At 43.8% G+C, this 14855-nt stretch overlaps 1 protein-coding gene across 3 annotated transcripts in view; it reads right to left on the reverse strand.

Moving 5' to 3' along the window:
• The window catches only part of LOC308561641 (carboxypeptidase A1), a gene marked incomplete at both ends in the record, with an annotated part of 35080 nt that extends 31298 nt beyond the window's left edge, over positions 1-3782 (reverse strand). For all 3 annotated transcript variants that reach the window (XM_081146993.1, XM_081146995.1, XM_081146992.1), the window contains 3 exons: positions 1205-1339; positions 2395-2476; positions 3667-3782. In XM_081146993.1, coding sequence (XP_081003119.1) covers positions 1205-1339; positions 2395-2476; positions 3667-3782 — 333 coding nt within the window. The remainder of the gene's footprint in view (positions 1-1204; positions 1340-2394; positions 2477-3666) is intronic.
• Positions 3783-14855: the final 11073 nt, after the last annotated feature.

The raw sequence follows: 14855 nt of genomic DNA on the forward strand, positions 1-14855 counted from the left end.
AATCAGAGCTTGATGGGTTGCAGACAGAGCGAGTTGGTGAAAATCCTGCCTGGCTGGGTTAGGGCTGAGAGTTCAGGCATTTTACTGAAAAAGATTAAAAAGCGCCCCCCCCCTCCAGCCCCCACCTCTAGAGATTCCGGAGCTGGGGACTAGGGGGGAGGACCGGCTGCGAGGTGAAGACGACCAGCTTCAAAGGAGCCAGGGGGAGGCTCGGAGGTGCCTCTGGAGCTATTCCTGACGTGCAGAAATCAACAGAAACTTTTTAGAGACCTCTTCATATCTGTTTGCCAAATGCTGCGGGGTTTCCAGGATGGAGAAGGCAGGGAAATGCAAACTTCAAAATGCAGGCCTGGGCTACAATGAGAGCGGAGCGCCGTTCCCTTTGATGTGGTGGCCTCTCTTGTCTGTGGGAGTTTCCCCATTTTTGTTTGTGGGGATTTAATTAGAGAAATAGCCCACCCCCCACATGTTGAGCGGGAAACAGATGTGCCTGGTGAGGATGAAAGTCTTTGAATGGACCTAAGTGCCCCAGCCCTGTGCTTGCCTGGGAAAGGAATGCAGCCTAATGCGTTTATCCCCTGGCATGTGGTGTCAAGTGTGTGCGCGGCAGGAGGCTCCGTGTTCCCACACTCGGGCGGAGGGGGGATTAGCTGCAGCACAGCATGGCTGGGAGAGAACCTCTGTGGGTGCAGCACAGCATCTGCAGAGGGGTGCCCCCAAAAGCGCTGGGGGAAGGAGGGTCCTGGGAATCTCCTTGAAGACAAAACAATTGAACTAGAACCCCACAGTGTTCAGAAAAGATGCTGTAAGGGGCAGAACCAGGGGGCATGGGGAGAAGAGGTGCCCAAGATGAAGTCTCCCCTCGCCTGACCCCAAGGGTGGGTCTGTACCCACTTCTGCCAAAGCTGCTCCTCTGGGATAATCCTGCCTGGGAGAGGGACCTAGTAATGAGAGCCCTGGGGGGGGGGGGGGGGGGGGGGCTTCTCTGGAATGAAGGAATTCCCTGGTATGGATGGCGGAGACACAACCAGGGCAGGAGGGAGCAGTCAGAAAGCAAAGGGAGCTCTCTCCAAAGCTGCCTCCCCGTGGTGCCTTTAAAAAGCCTGAGCTATTTCCTCCCCTCTCCCTCCTCCACTTTTAGCCCTGGATCTTTTTTCTCCATGTCAAGCCCACACTAGAAAGACAGCGCTGGGCAGGACCTCACCTGGATGTCCTGGATCATGATGCTGTAAGCAAGGCCATGAGACTCCAGATAAGCTTTGACGTCTGTCAATTCAGAGAAAGGAATTCTCATGTCCACAGGGAGGCCGGGCCTGGCCGGGCGACGCCAGAAGTCCACCTTGTCCACAGAGGAAAGAAATGGGGGTGCGTTTATGTCATGTGCTTACACACAACCCTGTAGGCGCCCTGGAAAAGCAGGTGATCTTCTCTTACAGAGATAAAGGGGCCCCAGTTCCATAATGGAAACCCTAAGGCAAAGCAGACAGATGGACAAAAACAAAAAATCCCCAAGGCACTGAGTTTCCGTCCCTAATTTGGGGCTCTTTCATCACCCAGGCTCACACTGCAACTTTGTCCAGATCCAAAGGACCCAAAACGGTTGCTGAAAGTGAGACAGCTCCTCGTGTGGGACATTAACATGGACAAGAACCCTGGTCAGAAGACAGAGACATCGCTGCCCACAAACCTAATGAAGTAGGAGCGGCCTAACCTAGAGTCAGTCCCAGGTCGTCCGAATGTTACGTCCGTTTTTGACTTTATAAAATGGAGAGAATTACTCTAAGGACTCTGAGAGCTGGTTGATGGGGACACTCCTGCAAATAGGAACAAGGACTCTGGGCCACATCCAGAAATATCTGGTTGTTTCAACAGCCCTCAAACAAAATCCTTCTATTATAATAGTTGAAGGAAATGTTTTCCACTGTGGAATACTTGCAGAGGACAAATGTTCTTGGAAACAAACGCTCAGGCTGACAGGGACGAACCCAAATAAAACACAGGTTTGCCAAGCCAAGCCCTTCCAGTCCTTTCAATTGGCAAACAGATGTGTCCAGTCTGCGTGCTGCATGGCATCCCACCCAGAGACACATGTGTCCCCTGCCCCCTGTGGCCTCAGGACATTTCAGCTGTTTTCAGAGCAGCCCTGACAGGGTCCCCTCAGCAGCCCCCCATCCAGGACAGAGGGGAAAGCCAGCAAGAGCTGCCCAGCCTTCTGGGCAAATGTTCCCAACCTTTCCTGAAGAGGAGCCACAGCTGATTTTTCCACAGTTGTGTGATCTTTGGCACAGCCATCAGAGAGCAGGTTTGGGGAGGGGGAGAGCAGGACAGATTGCCAAAGGTGCAAGCCTCTGTGAAGAGGGGAAAACGTGTCTCCAAGCCCTGAGGAGTCCTCACCTTCTGGGGCTTCATGCCCTCCAGATCCCTGAGAAGTGAAAGCTGCTTCTCATTTTTAGCCAGGACTCGAAGAACCTGGTCTCTGGAAAGACACAGGGAGGGGCAGAGGGAGCTGCTGAGTCACAGATTCCTGGAAGGCTGTGCTGCTTGGAGGAGGCAGCGTGGAGAAGACACCAGGCTGAGGGGACCTGGTAGGAAGGCTGGGAGGCACCTGGTCACGGGGAGGCTGAAGGACTGAGCAGAAGGATTTGTAGCTCTGGGAGGCATGCAAGCCCTCGTCCTGGGGCCAGCAATCTCTCCAGCCCCGAGAACAGACCACCCAGTGGACTAAATAAAACCTGTCAGTGTTACTAATGAACCCAAGGACAAGACAGGGAGAGAAAGACGGGGAAGGAATGTGGGGGACAGAGAAAGGTGCAAGAGCAAGAGGAATGAAAGGGAGAAAGGAACAGATACTGGGATTATGGGGACAGGCGACAGCCCCAAGTGTTCTTCATGCAACTGACCCAGGGTCATGGTCTGTCCCTCTACTGCGGGATCTTTGGGAGGCTGAGAAACCATGTCCTGACTGGCCTGGTGCATAATACTGGTGCTTGTTGTTATTTAAAGGAGTATAATACTACATCCATCTGTGGTGGGGTGAGTAGTCTTTTGGGGGGTTATTAACTTCTTTAAGAATCAGGAAAGCTATGAACCCTTCCTCCAGAAAAGAAATACATACACAGCCGGTGTGTTCAGTGGTTAGAGCGTCGGCCTGCGTACCCAAGGGTCGTGGGTTCAATTCCAGATCAAGGGCACATACCTGGGTTACAGGTTTGATCCCAGGCTCTGCTGGGGTTGTGCAGGATATGTCTCTCCTATTGATGTCTCTCTCTCTTTCTCTCCCCCCCCTTCCACTCTCTCTAAAAAAAAAAAAAAAAAATCAATGGAAAAAAATATCTTCGGGTAAGGATTAACAACAACAACATAAATAAATAAATACATACACAAAAAATTTATGTATGATATCAGGGGGTTCTTAGAACCCTAAAAGCTTACCCAAGAACACTAGGTTAAGAATTCTGGGTTTGGGAGGGACAATAATACAGCTGTGTCCTACCCTGGAGCATGAGAGTGGGAGATTACAGAGCTGGAAGTGGGTTCAGGATGAGAACCGAAGTCCTGACTCTCTACGCCTTGATCAGGTCCCAGCAGGATAGCCACCTCCCCAATGGGACACCCAGGTCCCGAGCTCCTGGCAGCCCTCCCTTCTGCTACGGAGCAGCCACTCACCCTGTGAAATTCATTTGGCCCAAAGCTGTTGCCAGGATGAAGCTACAGCCCAGGAGCGTCAGTCTGTCCACAGCACACAGCCCAGGACCCAAGCCTCCTCCGAGGGTGCCCTGCATGCTTCTTTCTCCAGGCGGGCTTCAGGGGCTTGCCTCACGCACAGGCATGGCCAGGGCCTCAGGACAGCACAGCACCTAAAGGCCGGCAGGCCCGGCCTGAGAATAGCCATGGGGTTAGGTCTCTCTGGGGAGGCCCAGTGTGTGACTCCCACGCCCTGGCTTTGGGAGCGCTAGGGCCCCCCCTCCCCACTTCTAGGCACATCCTCTCCTGGTAAGGGGAAAGGAAAGAGAGAGAGAGGAAGACAAGGCCCTTAGCTTTCTCTCTTCCCTGGAAGTTTACTGGGCCAGCATCCTGTAAACATCAAATCTTGGAAGAAAGATAAGAGTAACCAGAGACCCACGGGAATCAGGCCTTTCCTCCTTCCTCATTTAATTCTTTCCTTTTTGCTCTCCTCTCCCTCCTCGCCCGCTCACACCTTCCCTGGGCCATACCCTTGTTACACAGAAGGGTGTGAAAGCCATAGAAAGAACGCTGGGCTTAGAGACAAAGAACTGGTGCTCACTTCCTGTCTAAAACATCTGGGGCAATTCACCTATTCTGTCTAAGTCTCAGTTTACTCATCAGTCAAATGGGTTTAATGACACCCTACCTCACAGGTTGTGGGAGGGGGGGTTAAAAGAAACAACTTGGGTGAATTGGCTCAGCAAAGCCTTCAAAATGGAATGTATTATTATGTCAAAGGCCTTAACTCTTAGTCACAGCTGCATCTTAGGTCAGTACCCCGATTGCAACGGAGGAGGGGAAGAAGGGAACGGAGAGGGGAACAAAGGAAATCTATTGTGCGGGAAGGAATTCAGGGAAGAGTCCCTCTTCTCGGCCTTCAGGTGGTCCCCATTATGCTGGGGGAGGCAGGGAGTTTTCTGCTGGCCAGGAAGGTCCCTGCAATCATTATTATAGTTCTCAACAGAGGGCAGAGTCCATTTCTCGGGCCTGCTAAAGCCCGGCGCAGCCCCCTTTATGGTCTGGCAGTGGCAGGAATAAAGCTGAGGCGGGCGCACAAAGCAGTCGTGTTGGAAGCAGAGGCTGCAAGGTGCTGCCTGAATGGTACATGAGTCTAACGGACAAGCCGCAGGAGGAGGGGGAAGGCAGAGACTAGCCCCAGCCAAGTTGTTCAGCAGAGGATGTCAACAAAAGGCCACTTAGCTGTCACCGGCGATTCTCAGAAGCCCCCCTCCCCAGCCGTACCTTCCCAGAATGGCCAATGAGCTGGCCCTGTGTGCAGAGAAGGGAGCTCTTTTCTAGACAGAACGCCCCGCTCCCACACCCCGCTGTACCTACTCCATTATTTCGTGGGTCAGCCGCTCAGACACGCCAAACTCTCCTAGAACCCCGGCCTTGGGAACTCTCAGAGAGAAGCATTAGCCGAGGGTTGAAAGGACCTAAAAAGAAAGCAATTACGCTTTCCACCCGAGTAACATGCAGGGTTAGGAGAAATAGGAATAAAAGAATGTCTTAGTAAACAATAGTTCAAAGAAAAAAGTGGGGATGGTGCTAGTCATCCAAAGTACCCAGCGTCTTCTTGTTCAAAAGCATCATTTTAAGACACTGAGGCTAAGACATCTATCCCTGTGCTTGGTTTGGGGCTGGGGGGAGAGAGAGCAAGAGCGAGAGAGAAAGAGAGAGAGGGGGGCAGCTAAGCATTCAGAATTCTATGACCACTTCCAGTAGAACTTGCTGTGATAATGGAAATGTTCTAAGTCTTCACTGTCCAATAGGATAGCCACTAGCCACTAGCCACTGAATTTTTTATTTTATTTATTTTAATTCATTGTAGTAGCCACAGGTGGTAATGGCTACGTATTCACAGCACAGTTCTACAGGAATTCACCAGCCCGAAAACACTGCCTCCAATGGCTGGATTTGAAGGAGAGACTCATAGCAGTGTTTGCTCTAATACCTAATATTGTCGTCTCCCTCAAAATTAATTACTCATTTCATCATTTATTCAATAAATGTCTACTGAATACCTACTATGTGCCAGGGACTAGCTAAGATCTAGGAATGAAATAGTGATACAAACCTGGCCCTTTGACTTCTAATGGGGTAAGTAGAAAATTAATGTAAAGCATATACAAATAAATAGAAACATGTAGCTGGTATATGTGCTGCAAGGGGAAGGTCCAATGTGCCGAGAGGACAGGTGACATGGATTCCATAAAAACTGAAGAGACAGGGAGAGTTTCCCTGAAGAAGTTTTGACGGAATACTTTTATCTCCTGCGGGTGGGTGGATTCGATAGATACCTAAACACTCCTGCTCAAATGAAACTAAAATGCAGGATAAGGTATTTTAAATAATTTTTTTAATGTATCACTCAGTTGCATGAAAATAAGACTGCAGATCCCAAAAAGGAGTATAAATAAGACACCTGAGCCCTGGCCGGGTGGCTCAGTTGGTTGGGCATTGTCCAAAAGGTTGCAGGTTCGAACATCAGTCAGGGCACATACCTAGGCTGCTGGTTCGATCCCTGCTCTGGGCACTTATGGGAGGCAACTGATAAATGCTTCTCTCTCACATCAATGTTTTTTCTCTCTCTCCCCTCTCCTCTCTCTCTCTCTAAAAATCAGTGAAAACATATCATTGGGCAAGGATTAAAATAATAATAGTAATAAATCAGATACCTGAGAGGTAGGCAAATTTTCTCCCTGAAGATTTCACTGAGCCCTTTCCTCCTAGAAGAATATACCTGGTATTTGGGATCATTTACCTTCTGCTTGATGTGTGCCTTTTAAAACATTCCTTGAGTGAAGTTCTCTGTTTTTATTTGTCTGAAAATTCTTTATTTTGCTAGGTTTCAATTCTAGGTTATTATTTTTCTCTGGGCAGGTTGAAAACGCCCCACCATCTTCTGGCTTCCGTTTTTTACTGTCAAAAGGTAATCATTGGTCCATTTACTGTTTTTTAGTAGGTGATCTTTTCTTATCCCTGGTTGTTTTGAAGATCTCTTTGTCTTTGATGTTGTGCAGTTTTATCTTCATGTATTCTTCAGATACACTACAGTGTGTCTAGGTAGATATTTCTTTGAGTTTATTCTGCTTGAGTTTTATTTAGATTTATTTATATATATAGTTTTAATTCTCACCCGAGGATATTTTTTCCATTGTTTTTTCAGAGACAGTGGAAGGGGGATAGAGAGAGAAACATCGATGTGAGAGAGACACATTGATTGGTTGTCTCCAGAACACACCCCGACCGGATACATGCCCTTGACTAGGAATCAAACCTGAAACTTCAGTGCTCGAGCTGACACTCTAACCACTGAGCCACACTGGCCAGGGCCAAATATTTGTTTCTTTATTCCAGTTAACTGATTCTCCCATCAACTGAGTTTAATCTGTAATTTAATCAATCTGCTAAATTTTAAATTTCAATTTCTACAGTTCATCAATTCTGAAACTATTTTCCCCCACATTTTAATATCTCTGAAATTAGAGTGCATCTTATAATCAGTGGCATCTTGCGATGATAGTTGGCAGTGTTTCTGATGGCACATAAAATTATGGTGCATCTTACAGTCAGTTGTGTTTTATAGTCAACACAATATGGTATACATTTTTACAAGTTCTATTTTATTTTTTTTCAAACTCAAATGACTTAAATTTCTTATCTATTTTAGAGCTCCTTGTTTGTTTCCTTAAATTTATAAAATATAACTATTTTATATTGTATGTCAGATCATTGCAGTATCTGAAGACTTTGTAAGCCTGTTTCTGTTGCATATTGTTTCTATTGGTTCTCACTCCTGGCACATTGTTTTCTTGTGTCATTTATCCACTTATCTGGGAGTCAATCATTTTCTTTGGGCCTTTATCTGTAGAAAGCCTTGAGGCCTGGATTGAAGTTGAATTCTTCCAGAGAGGATTTGCACTTACTTTTGTGAGCTGTCTGGGGGGCATTACCAACCTGAGACCAGTCTAAATTAAATTATTTGCTTGAGTTTTTGTTGTTGTTGTTTTGTTAGTTAGTTAGTTTTTGACCACATAATTAGCACAAATTTAGATCACAAACTCATGCAGGGGGCTTACTCATTGTTATGAATTCTCAGGGGATATTTTCTTCCCAATCACCTATCACCAAGATTGTAAATCCTGGACAATAATAGCATATTATTTGCAAGTGGATAATCAGAGTTAGTGTTTTAAGGTCCTGGAGTTGTTGGGAGAAATGGCAGATATTGAAAATTTTTCTAGACTTTGGTGAGTATGCAATGTTCAAATTGCTAGAATAGGAACTAAACGACTCCAAGCAGGTAGAAAGGATAAAGATGAAATGACAAAAAAGGGGGGGAAATAAAGCAAAAGAAAATGAGAAAGGTTTAAAAAGGAATTTTTAAAAGTAGGACAAGTCAAAAGGACATAAAAAGAAGAAAGTCACCTAAATCTATTTTCAATCGAACTAAATGTAAAAGGGTTTTTAGCTCTTCAGTGAAAGACAAAAATGATCAAAATAGAGTTTTTTAAAAAGCTACCTATATGCATTCACAAGAGATATGCTTAAAGAATAAGTACAAAGGAAAACTTGGTCAGCAACGGAAAAAGAGTATTCCAGGTAAATGCTAACCAAAAAACAGCTTCTAGAGGTTTATTAATATCAAATAAACTTCAAGGCAAAGGCATTATCAGAAATAAGTGGGTCACTACATAATAATTTCCCAAGAATAGTGAACATATAAAAATATTCTAGAATAATTCTAACAAATAATGTGCAACATTTCTGGAAGATAATTATAAAACTTTATTGAAAAATGCTAAGGTTCTAAACAAATCTAAAGATATTCTCTCTTTTTTTTTTTTTTTTTGGATAATAAAATTCAATGTCATAAAATTATCCATTCTCCCCAAATAAATCTAGAGAGTCAATGTAATGCCAGTCAAAAGCCCAACAGTTCCACAAAACTTCAGAAGTTGATGAAAACATATATGTAAACATAAAGATCCTAAGAAGAGTCAAGACAATCCTGAATAACTAAGTGGGAGATATTTCTATACCAGACAGCAAGGCATATTATAAAGCTGTAATAACTGATACAGTAGAGTATTGGCACAAATAGACAAATAGAACATACACAGAAACAAACCCAAGCATACTGGAAACTTTATTTTGTACCAACTTGACATAGCAGATCATTGTAGAGTAGTTAGACAATTCAATAAATGTTGCCAGGACAGTTGTAGATCTATATGGAAAAATGGAATTAAATCCTTATCACACCACATACCAAAATTAATTCATTCTAGGTAGATTAAAATATTTAAAAAGGCAAAAAACTGTAACACGCTTAGAAGACAATATTTAGAAAATATTTTTATGACATTGGAATAGGGAATCATTTTTCTAAAAAAGACACAAAAGAAAAAAAAAACCCATAAAGTTTCCCATAAAGGAGAAAATGTATGAAATCAACTACATTAAAATTAAGAACTTCTGTTCTTAAGACCCTTGACAGAGGGAAGAAAACAGACCTCAAACTGAGAGGACATATTTACAACGCATAAAAACAGGTCAACAATGAAGACGCATGACACATACAGAACAACTGTTAATTCATTTTTTAATGGGCAGAAAACATGAAAGGCCATTTCACAGAAGAAGACTCACGAATGATCTATAAACATATGAAAACATGGGAAAACTAAATTCTTATTTTTCATAGTGAAAAATCAATAGATTTTAAACCTGAGGAATCAAGAAGTAGCAATGGAAACACCTTATCTAGGTTTCTGGATGCAAATGTCAAAGCTAAAGAATGCAATATGGCTATTGCTGCAGAGCAAGGCACAGAAGAAGGGGAGCAGGACTCTGCTGCTTTTTATCACGTTTTGCGGAAATACATGGCTCTTTAAACTATTTAACCTTATAACTGATTAAAATAAAAGGGAAGTTTAAAAAGTGGCACCTAATACCTAGGTGGTGGCCCGGGGCTGGTGGGGAGAGGGGAAGACAGAAAGGCCACTTCACATAAGAGGATTAGTGTTCAGCGGGGAAATGAAAAGTCCTGGAGATGGGTGGTGCTGATGGTTGTACATCAGCGCAAACGTGGTTACCATCACTAAACCGTACACTTAAAATGATTAAAGTGGTAAAGTTGATATTACATATACTTTGCCACACACAAAAATTAAAGCCCAAAGAAAGAGAGTGACATTTGAGCTGAGTTAGGTGAAGTATGAAGTAGTTAGTTAGCTGAAGCGGGGTGAGGGGGTTACAGGAAATCTGATTCTGGCCCTGCACCCCTTCGTTATTAAAGGTATTCATTCCCCCTGCTGGTTGGGAACCACCCCGAGGGTCTCCAGAGATTGCATGAGGTGCTCCAATATTTGCAAATAAAACTCCCAAACTAAATTATGTTTAATGTCCACAAGTCCCCTTTGGGTGCTTCATGGGAATAAATATATCAAGTGTAATCTTAAAGCACACACACACACACACACACAGAAAAACAGGAGTGTCAGCATTCGCAGTGCAAAAGGATTTTTTGATTAGCAAAGGGATTTAGCAGTTTCTTAATGTAGCCAGCTCCCACGGTACACTCAAAATGTCACTTAATTAACAAAAATATGGGCTATCCCACCTTCCAGAAATATGCCAAACAGGTTCTTTCAAAGGAAATAGAGTAATGAAAATCCAAGAAAACAGTGATCCACCAAAAGGTGGGTTAGTGATGCTCTAGACTAGAGTTTCCAGATCTTCTTCATTCAAAATCATCATTCAAAAGCCTCTCCCCACCCAGAAGCCCTACTAACCACATCTCAACTAATCACACTGTGTGCCTCTCTACCATCACACATTATATAGATTCTAAGCCTGTATAAGCATCCTTCTAACATGAAACGAACTCCTCATGGTCTGGGGCTGTGCTATATTCATCTCTGTGACCCTAGGAACCCTGCATGCAGCCAGGCCACTGCCCAGGACCTGCTTATTGATGGATTCACTCATTCAAATGACTGCCTAAAGCTTAGGGAACAAACTCTTGCTTCCTAGGCCTTCACCTTTGTCTCCTAAATCTTTGCTCTGTCCCACTCCTCATTTTTAGTTACTGGACCTCATTCTCACCACCCACAGCTAGAGATCTCAAGTGGCATCATCTTTAAGTGCAGTCCACCAACACCAGGATCTTGCCTTCCCCTCCCCAAGGACAGGTGTCCAACCCCAAGCCTAGGCCCAGCAGTTGATGACAGGCTCTTAGGTCACCCTCTGCCACATGGCTACCTCCACCTAAGCACCCAGACACCTCCTAAGGGAGCCCCAGCTCCAGCCCACCTCCACCCAGTCCCTGAAAAGAAGAGGGTTTGCCCAGTGACATGCCCTGGCTCTCAGCCCATAGCTCTCACTACCCTGTGGCCGAGGGTCTGGCTACCCAGGACCACTACTCTGTGAGGTGCCCACAACCACAGTCCACGAGCCTGCTCCCAGTGAGGCAGAGGGTTGGCAGCCACCACCAAGGAGGCCACTTCTTACTCTTTGGAGGAAGGGTGCCTACAGGCCCAGGGCTGTGGCTGCTCCCAGGGCCTGCTCTGTACAGCTCTGGGAGGTCCCTGGGAAGTCCCTGCTGGAGGAAAGGCAAAGGTGACCCAGACACAAAGGTGACCCAGGGGCCAGCAAATTCTTTCTGGAAAGGGCCAGATAGGAAATATTTTAGGCTTTGGGAATCCACGAGGTAAGCTAGAGCTAGCGTTCTCACTGAATAGTCTTTCTTACATTGAAAAATATAAAAGTCAGCCTTAGCTTTCAGGCTGTACAAAAATAGGTGGACGCTAGACTTGGCCTGTCGGCTCTAGTTTGCCTACCCTTGGTCTAGTTGAAGAGGCAGGTGAATGAAACTACTAGAAACTATTAGAGAGCTCAAGGGAAATGGGAGACAGGGGTTAGAAGCATGCTTCAGTCAAATCCTGTGATCTCCAGAGTGAGGCATTCGCTCCTAGGAGGCATAAAGGAAGAATTCTTAAGACTGCTACTGTATATGTTCACCTCATCCTTCTGATTTCAGGTTTTGTTTGTGTTTTATAAAATACCTAATGTGAGTACAATGATATTTATACAGAATTTATAAATACGTAATTGCATGTGTTGGGTGTGACATGCTAAAATTTTTTTAATTGTGGGGGTGCAGGAGGAAAAAACGTGAAGAAACCTGGCCTGATGATCTGGCACCAGTTGATTTTGAAAAGCTGGGCATTGTCATGCCTTTGTCTTTCCAGGTGCCTCTTCTCGTACACAGTGCTGGGCCACAGAATCTGACTTTTTAAATTAAAATTTATTTAAACCAATGTTGACAGATACTGGAGAATTTTACCAACCTTAACAACAATGTATTATGGGGGGGAAAAAAAGCTACTTGAGCACCGCTATGAGCAAGGTCCTGCCTTTGGAAGGCCGTGTCTGGTTGGGACTTTGAAACTTTGCTGCTCTTTTTTGTCACGTAGAGTCAGAACCAGCTTCCCCATGGCAGATCCTTGGGACCAAGAATTTTAAGACTATGGCCCTGGCCTGTTTGGCTCAGTGGGTTTGATCCCGGCCAAGGGCACATACCTCGGTTGTAGGCTCGACCCCAGGCTCCGGTTGGGGTACATGCGGGAGGCAACTGATCAATGTGTCTCTCACATCAATGTTTCTCTCTCTCTCTCTCTCTCTCTTCCCCTTACCCCCCACCCCCACCCCACCCCACTCCTTTCCACTCTCTCTGGAAAGCAATGAAAAAAAATATCCTCAGGTAAGGATTAAAAAAAAAAAAGAAAGAAAATGAAAAAAAGAATTTTAAGAGTATGTCCTGCAGGATCCCTGTTCACTTCAGGCCCTTCTTGAAGTGCATCGATTACACTGTCACATTACCTGTTTATGCCGAACTCAGTCTCTTATACGACACCAAGACTCTGTGCAGCAGTGGAAGTTGGGGGGGGGGATGCCTGACAATTTAACTCCTGAACTTCCTTGATTTCATCTAAGCAGCAGTGTCTGTGCATTTTCCCCCACATTTTGTAAAAATGAAAAACCAAAATTGTTAGTGCACATGATTAAACAATTGAGATAAATTTGATGCAACTGAGATAAAGATGGAAATAAACATTCTGGAAGCAAGTAGTTAGCCTCACTTGGAGATTCCTTGGATCAATCCAGGTAACTAGTTATTGATCTGGCCCGAAAAAGAAGAAAACTATAAAAGATGTTGTCAGGAACTCTGAAAGGTCGAAGAGTTGACCCTGACTTCAAGGTAACAAATTAGCTTGCCACAGCTTCATGGATACCAGCAGAAGACACAAAACTCCTGGGTCACAGTCAAAGGACTTTATTACTAATGGCAATATCAGCATCTGTGCCAGTTCCCTGCGCCCCACTGTCCACAGAGAAGGGCAGGTGACACCTGCGCGGGCCGTAGGTCAACATGCAGGAGAGGAACCCTGCGTGTAGGAACCCGAAACCTTCTATGATTTCCATCCTTTTTAAATTTGTTAGGTGTTTTGTTGTTTTGTTTGGGGGGGTGTTTGTTTGCTGTTGTTGTTGTTTGCCCAGGATGTGGTCAACCTTAGTGAAAGGTCCCTGAGAGCTTGAGAAGTCTCCCACTGCTGTTGGATGGAGTGTTCCATAAATGTCAATTAGATCAAGTTGATTGATGGTGCTGCTCAGGCCAACTATATTCTTACTGATTTTCTGACTGCTTGACCTATAAATTACTGAAAGAAGGGTGTTAAAGTCTCCAACCAGATAGTAGATTTGTCTGTTTCTCCTTGCATTTCTGTCAGTTCTTGCCTCATGCGTTGTGACACTGTCGTTAAGTGTGTACATGTTGAGAATTGTTATATCAGCCTGGAGAATTAATCCTTCATTGTTATATAGGGCCCGTTGCTATCCCTAATAATTTTCCTTTTTCTGACATCTGTTTCATCTGAAATTAGGATAGCTACCACAATTTTCTTTTTGATTAGTGTTAGCATGGAGTAGCTTGCTCCATCCCTTCTCTTTTAACATATCTGAATCTTTATATTTATAAAGTGGGTTTCTTGTAAACAACTTAATAGTTAGTTCTTGTGTCTTTGTCTAGTCTGACAATCTCTGTTTTTTACTTGTGTATTTAGACCATTCACATTTAAATGTATCACTGATATACTTGGAGTAATATCTACTGTGTTTGTTACTGTTTTCTATTGATTATACCTGTTCTTTGTTTCTTTGGTTCCTGCCTTCTCTGGTTTTAATTGAGCATTTCCTACAATTACATTTTATCTTCTCTCTTGGCATATGAAGTACACTTTTAAAAAATTATTTTAGTAATTGCCCTAGAGTTTGCCATATACACTTTTAACTATGTCCACCTTCAAATAACACTGTGTCACTACCTCAGTAGTTTTATAGCAGAGTTTTCTCAATCCATCTGCCTATCCCTTATGACATTGCTGAAATATATCTCACTTCTCCATAAGCTATAATCACACAATGCAATGTTACTATTATTACTTAAATACTATCTTTTAGATTAGTTAGGAATAAGAAAAAATATTTTATTTTACCTTCATTTATCTCTTCTCCTTCCCATTCTTTATGTAGATACAAATTTCTGACCTATATAATTTTTCTACTCTCTAAAGAGCATGTCTTTTTTATGCTTGTGATGAATTCCCTTGCTTTTTGTTTGTCTGAGAAAGCTTTTCTCCTTTCCTCAAAGAATGATCTCATAGGATAAGAATTCTAGGTTGGTGGGTTTTTCTTCCAATTCTTTAAATATAGGGTGTCCCCAAAAATGTATACGCACTTTGAATGATTATAAAGTCAGTGTTTATTAACATACAGTTCCTTTTCAAAATTTAAAAGAATCTACAGAAATGAATAATTTTTTTTTTTTGGTCAACGCCTGTTTTCAGACTGATGGCAGTTCTGGTCCGGGCACTGCTGATAACTCGAAGCAATGGAATCGTGAACATTAGAATCATTTCATTTGGGATTTGTGCTCCCTCAATTCGTTGACTGTTGCCGGTTGTGTACTATAAGCTTTATTTTTTATGTAACCTCATCAAAAAGTCTAATGGATAAATTTTCTTTGTTCAAAGCTTAGAATGGCTTCACCCATTATTTCAAGT

Source organism: Miniopterus schreibersii (genome assembly GCF_964146895.1).
Source record: "Miniopterus schreibersii genome assembly, chromosome: 9".
Lineage (NCBI taxonomy): Eukaryota > Metazoa > Chordata > Mammalia > Chiroptera > Miniopteridae > Miniopterus > Miniopterus schreibersii.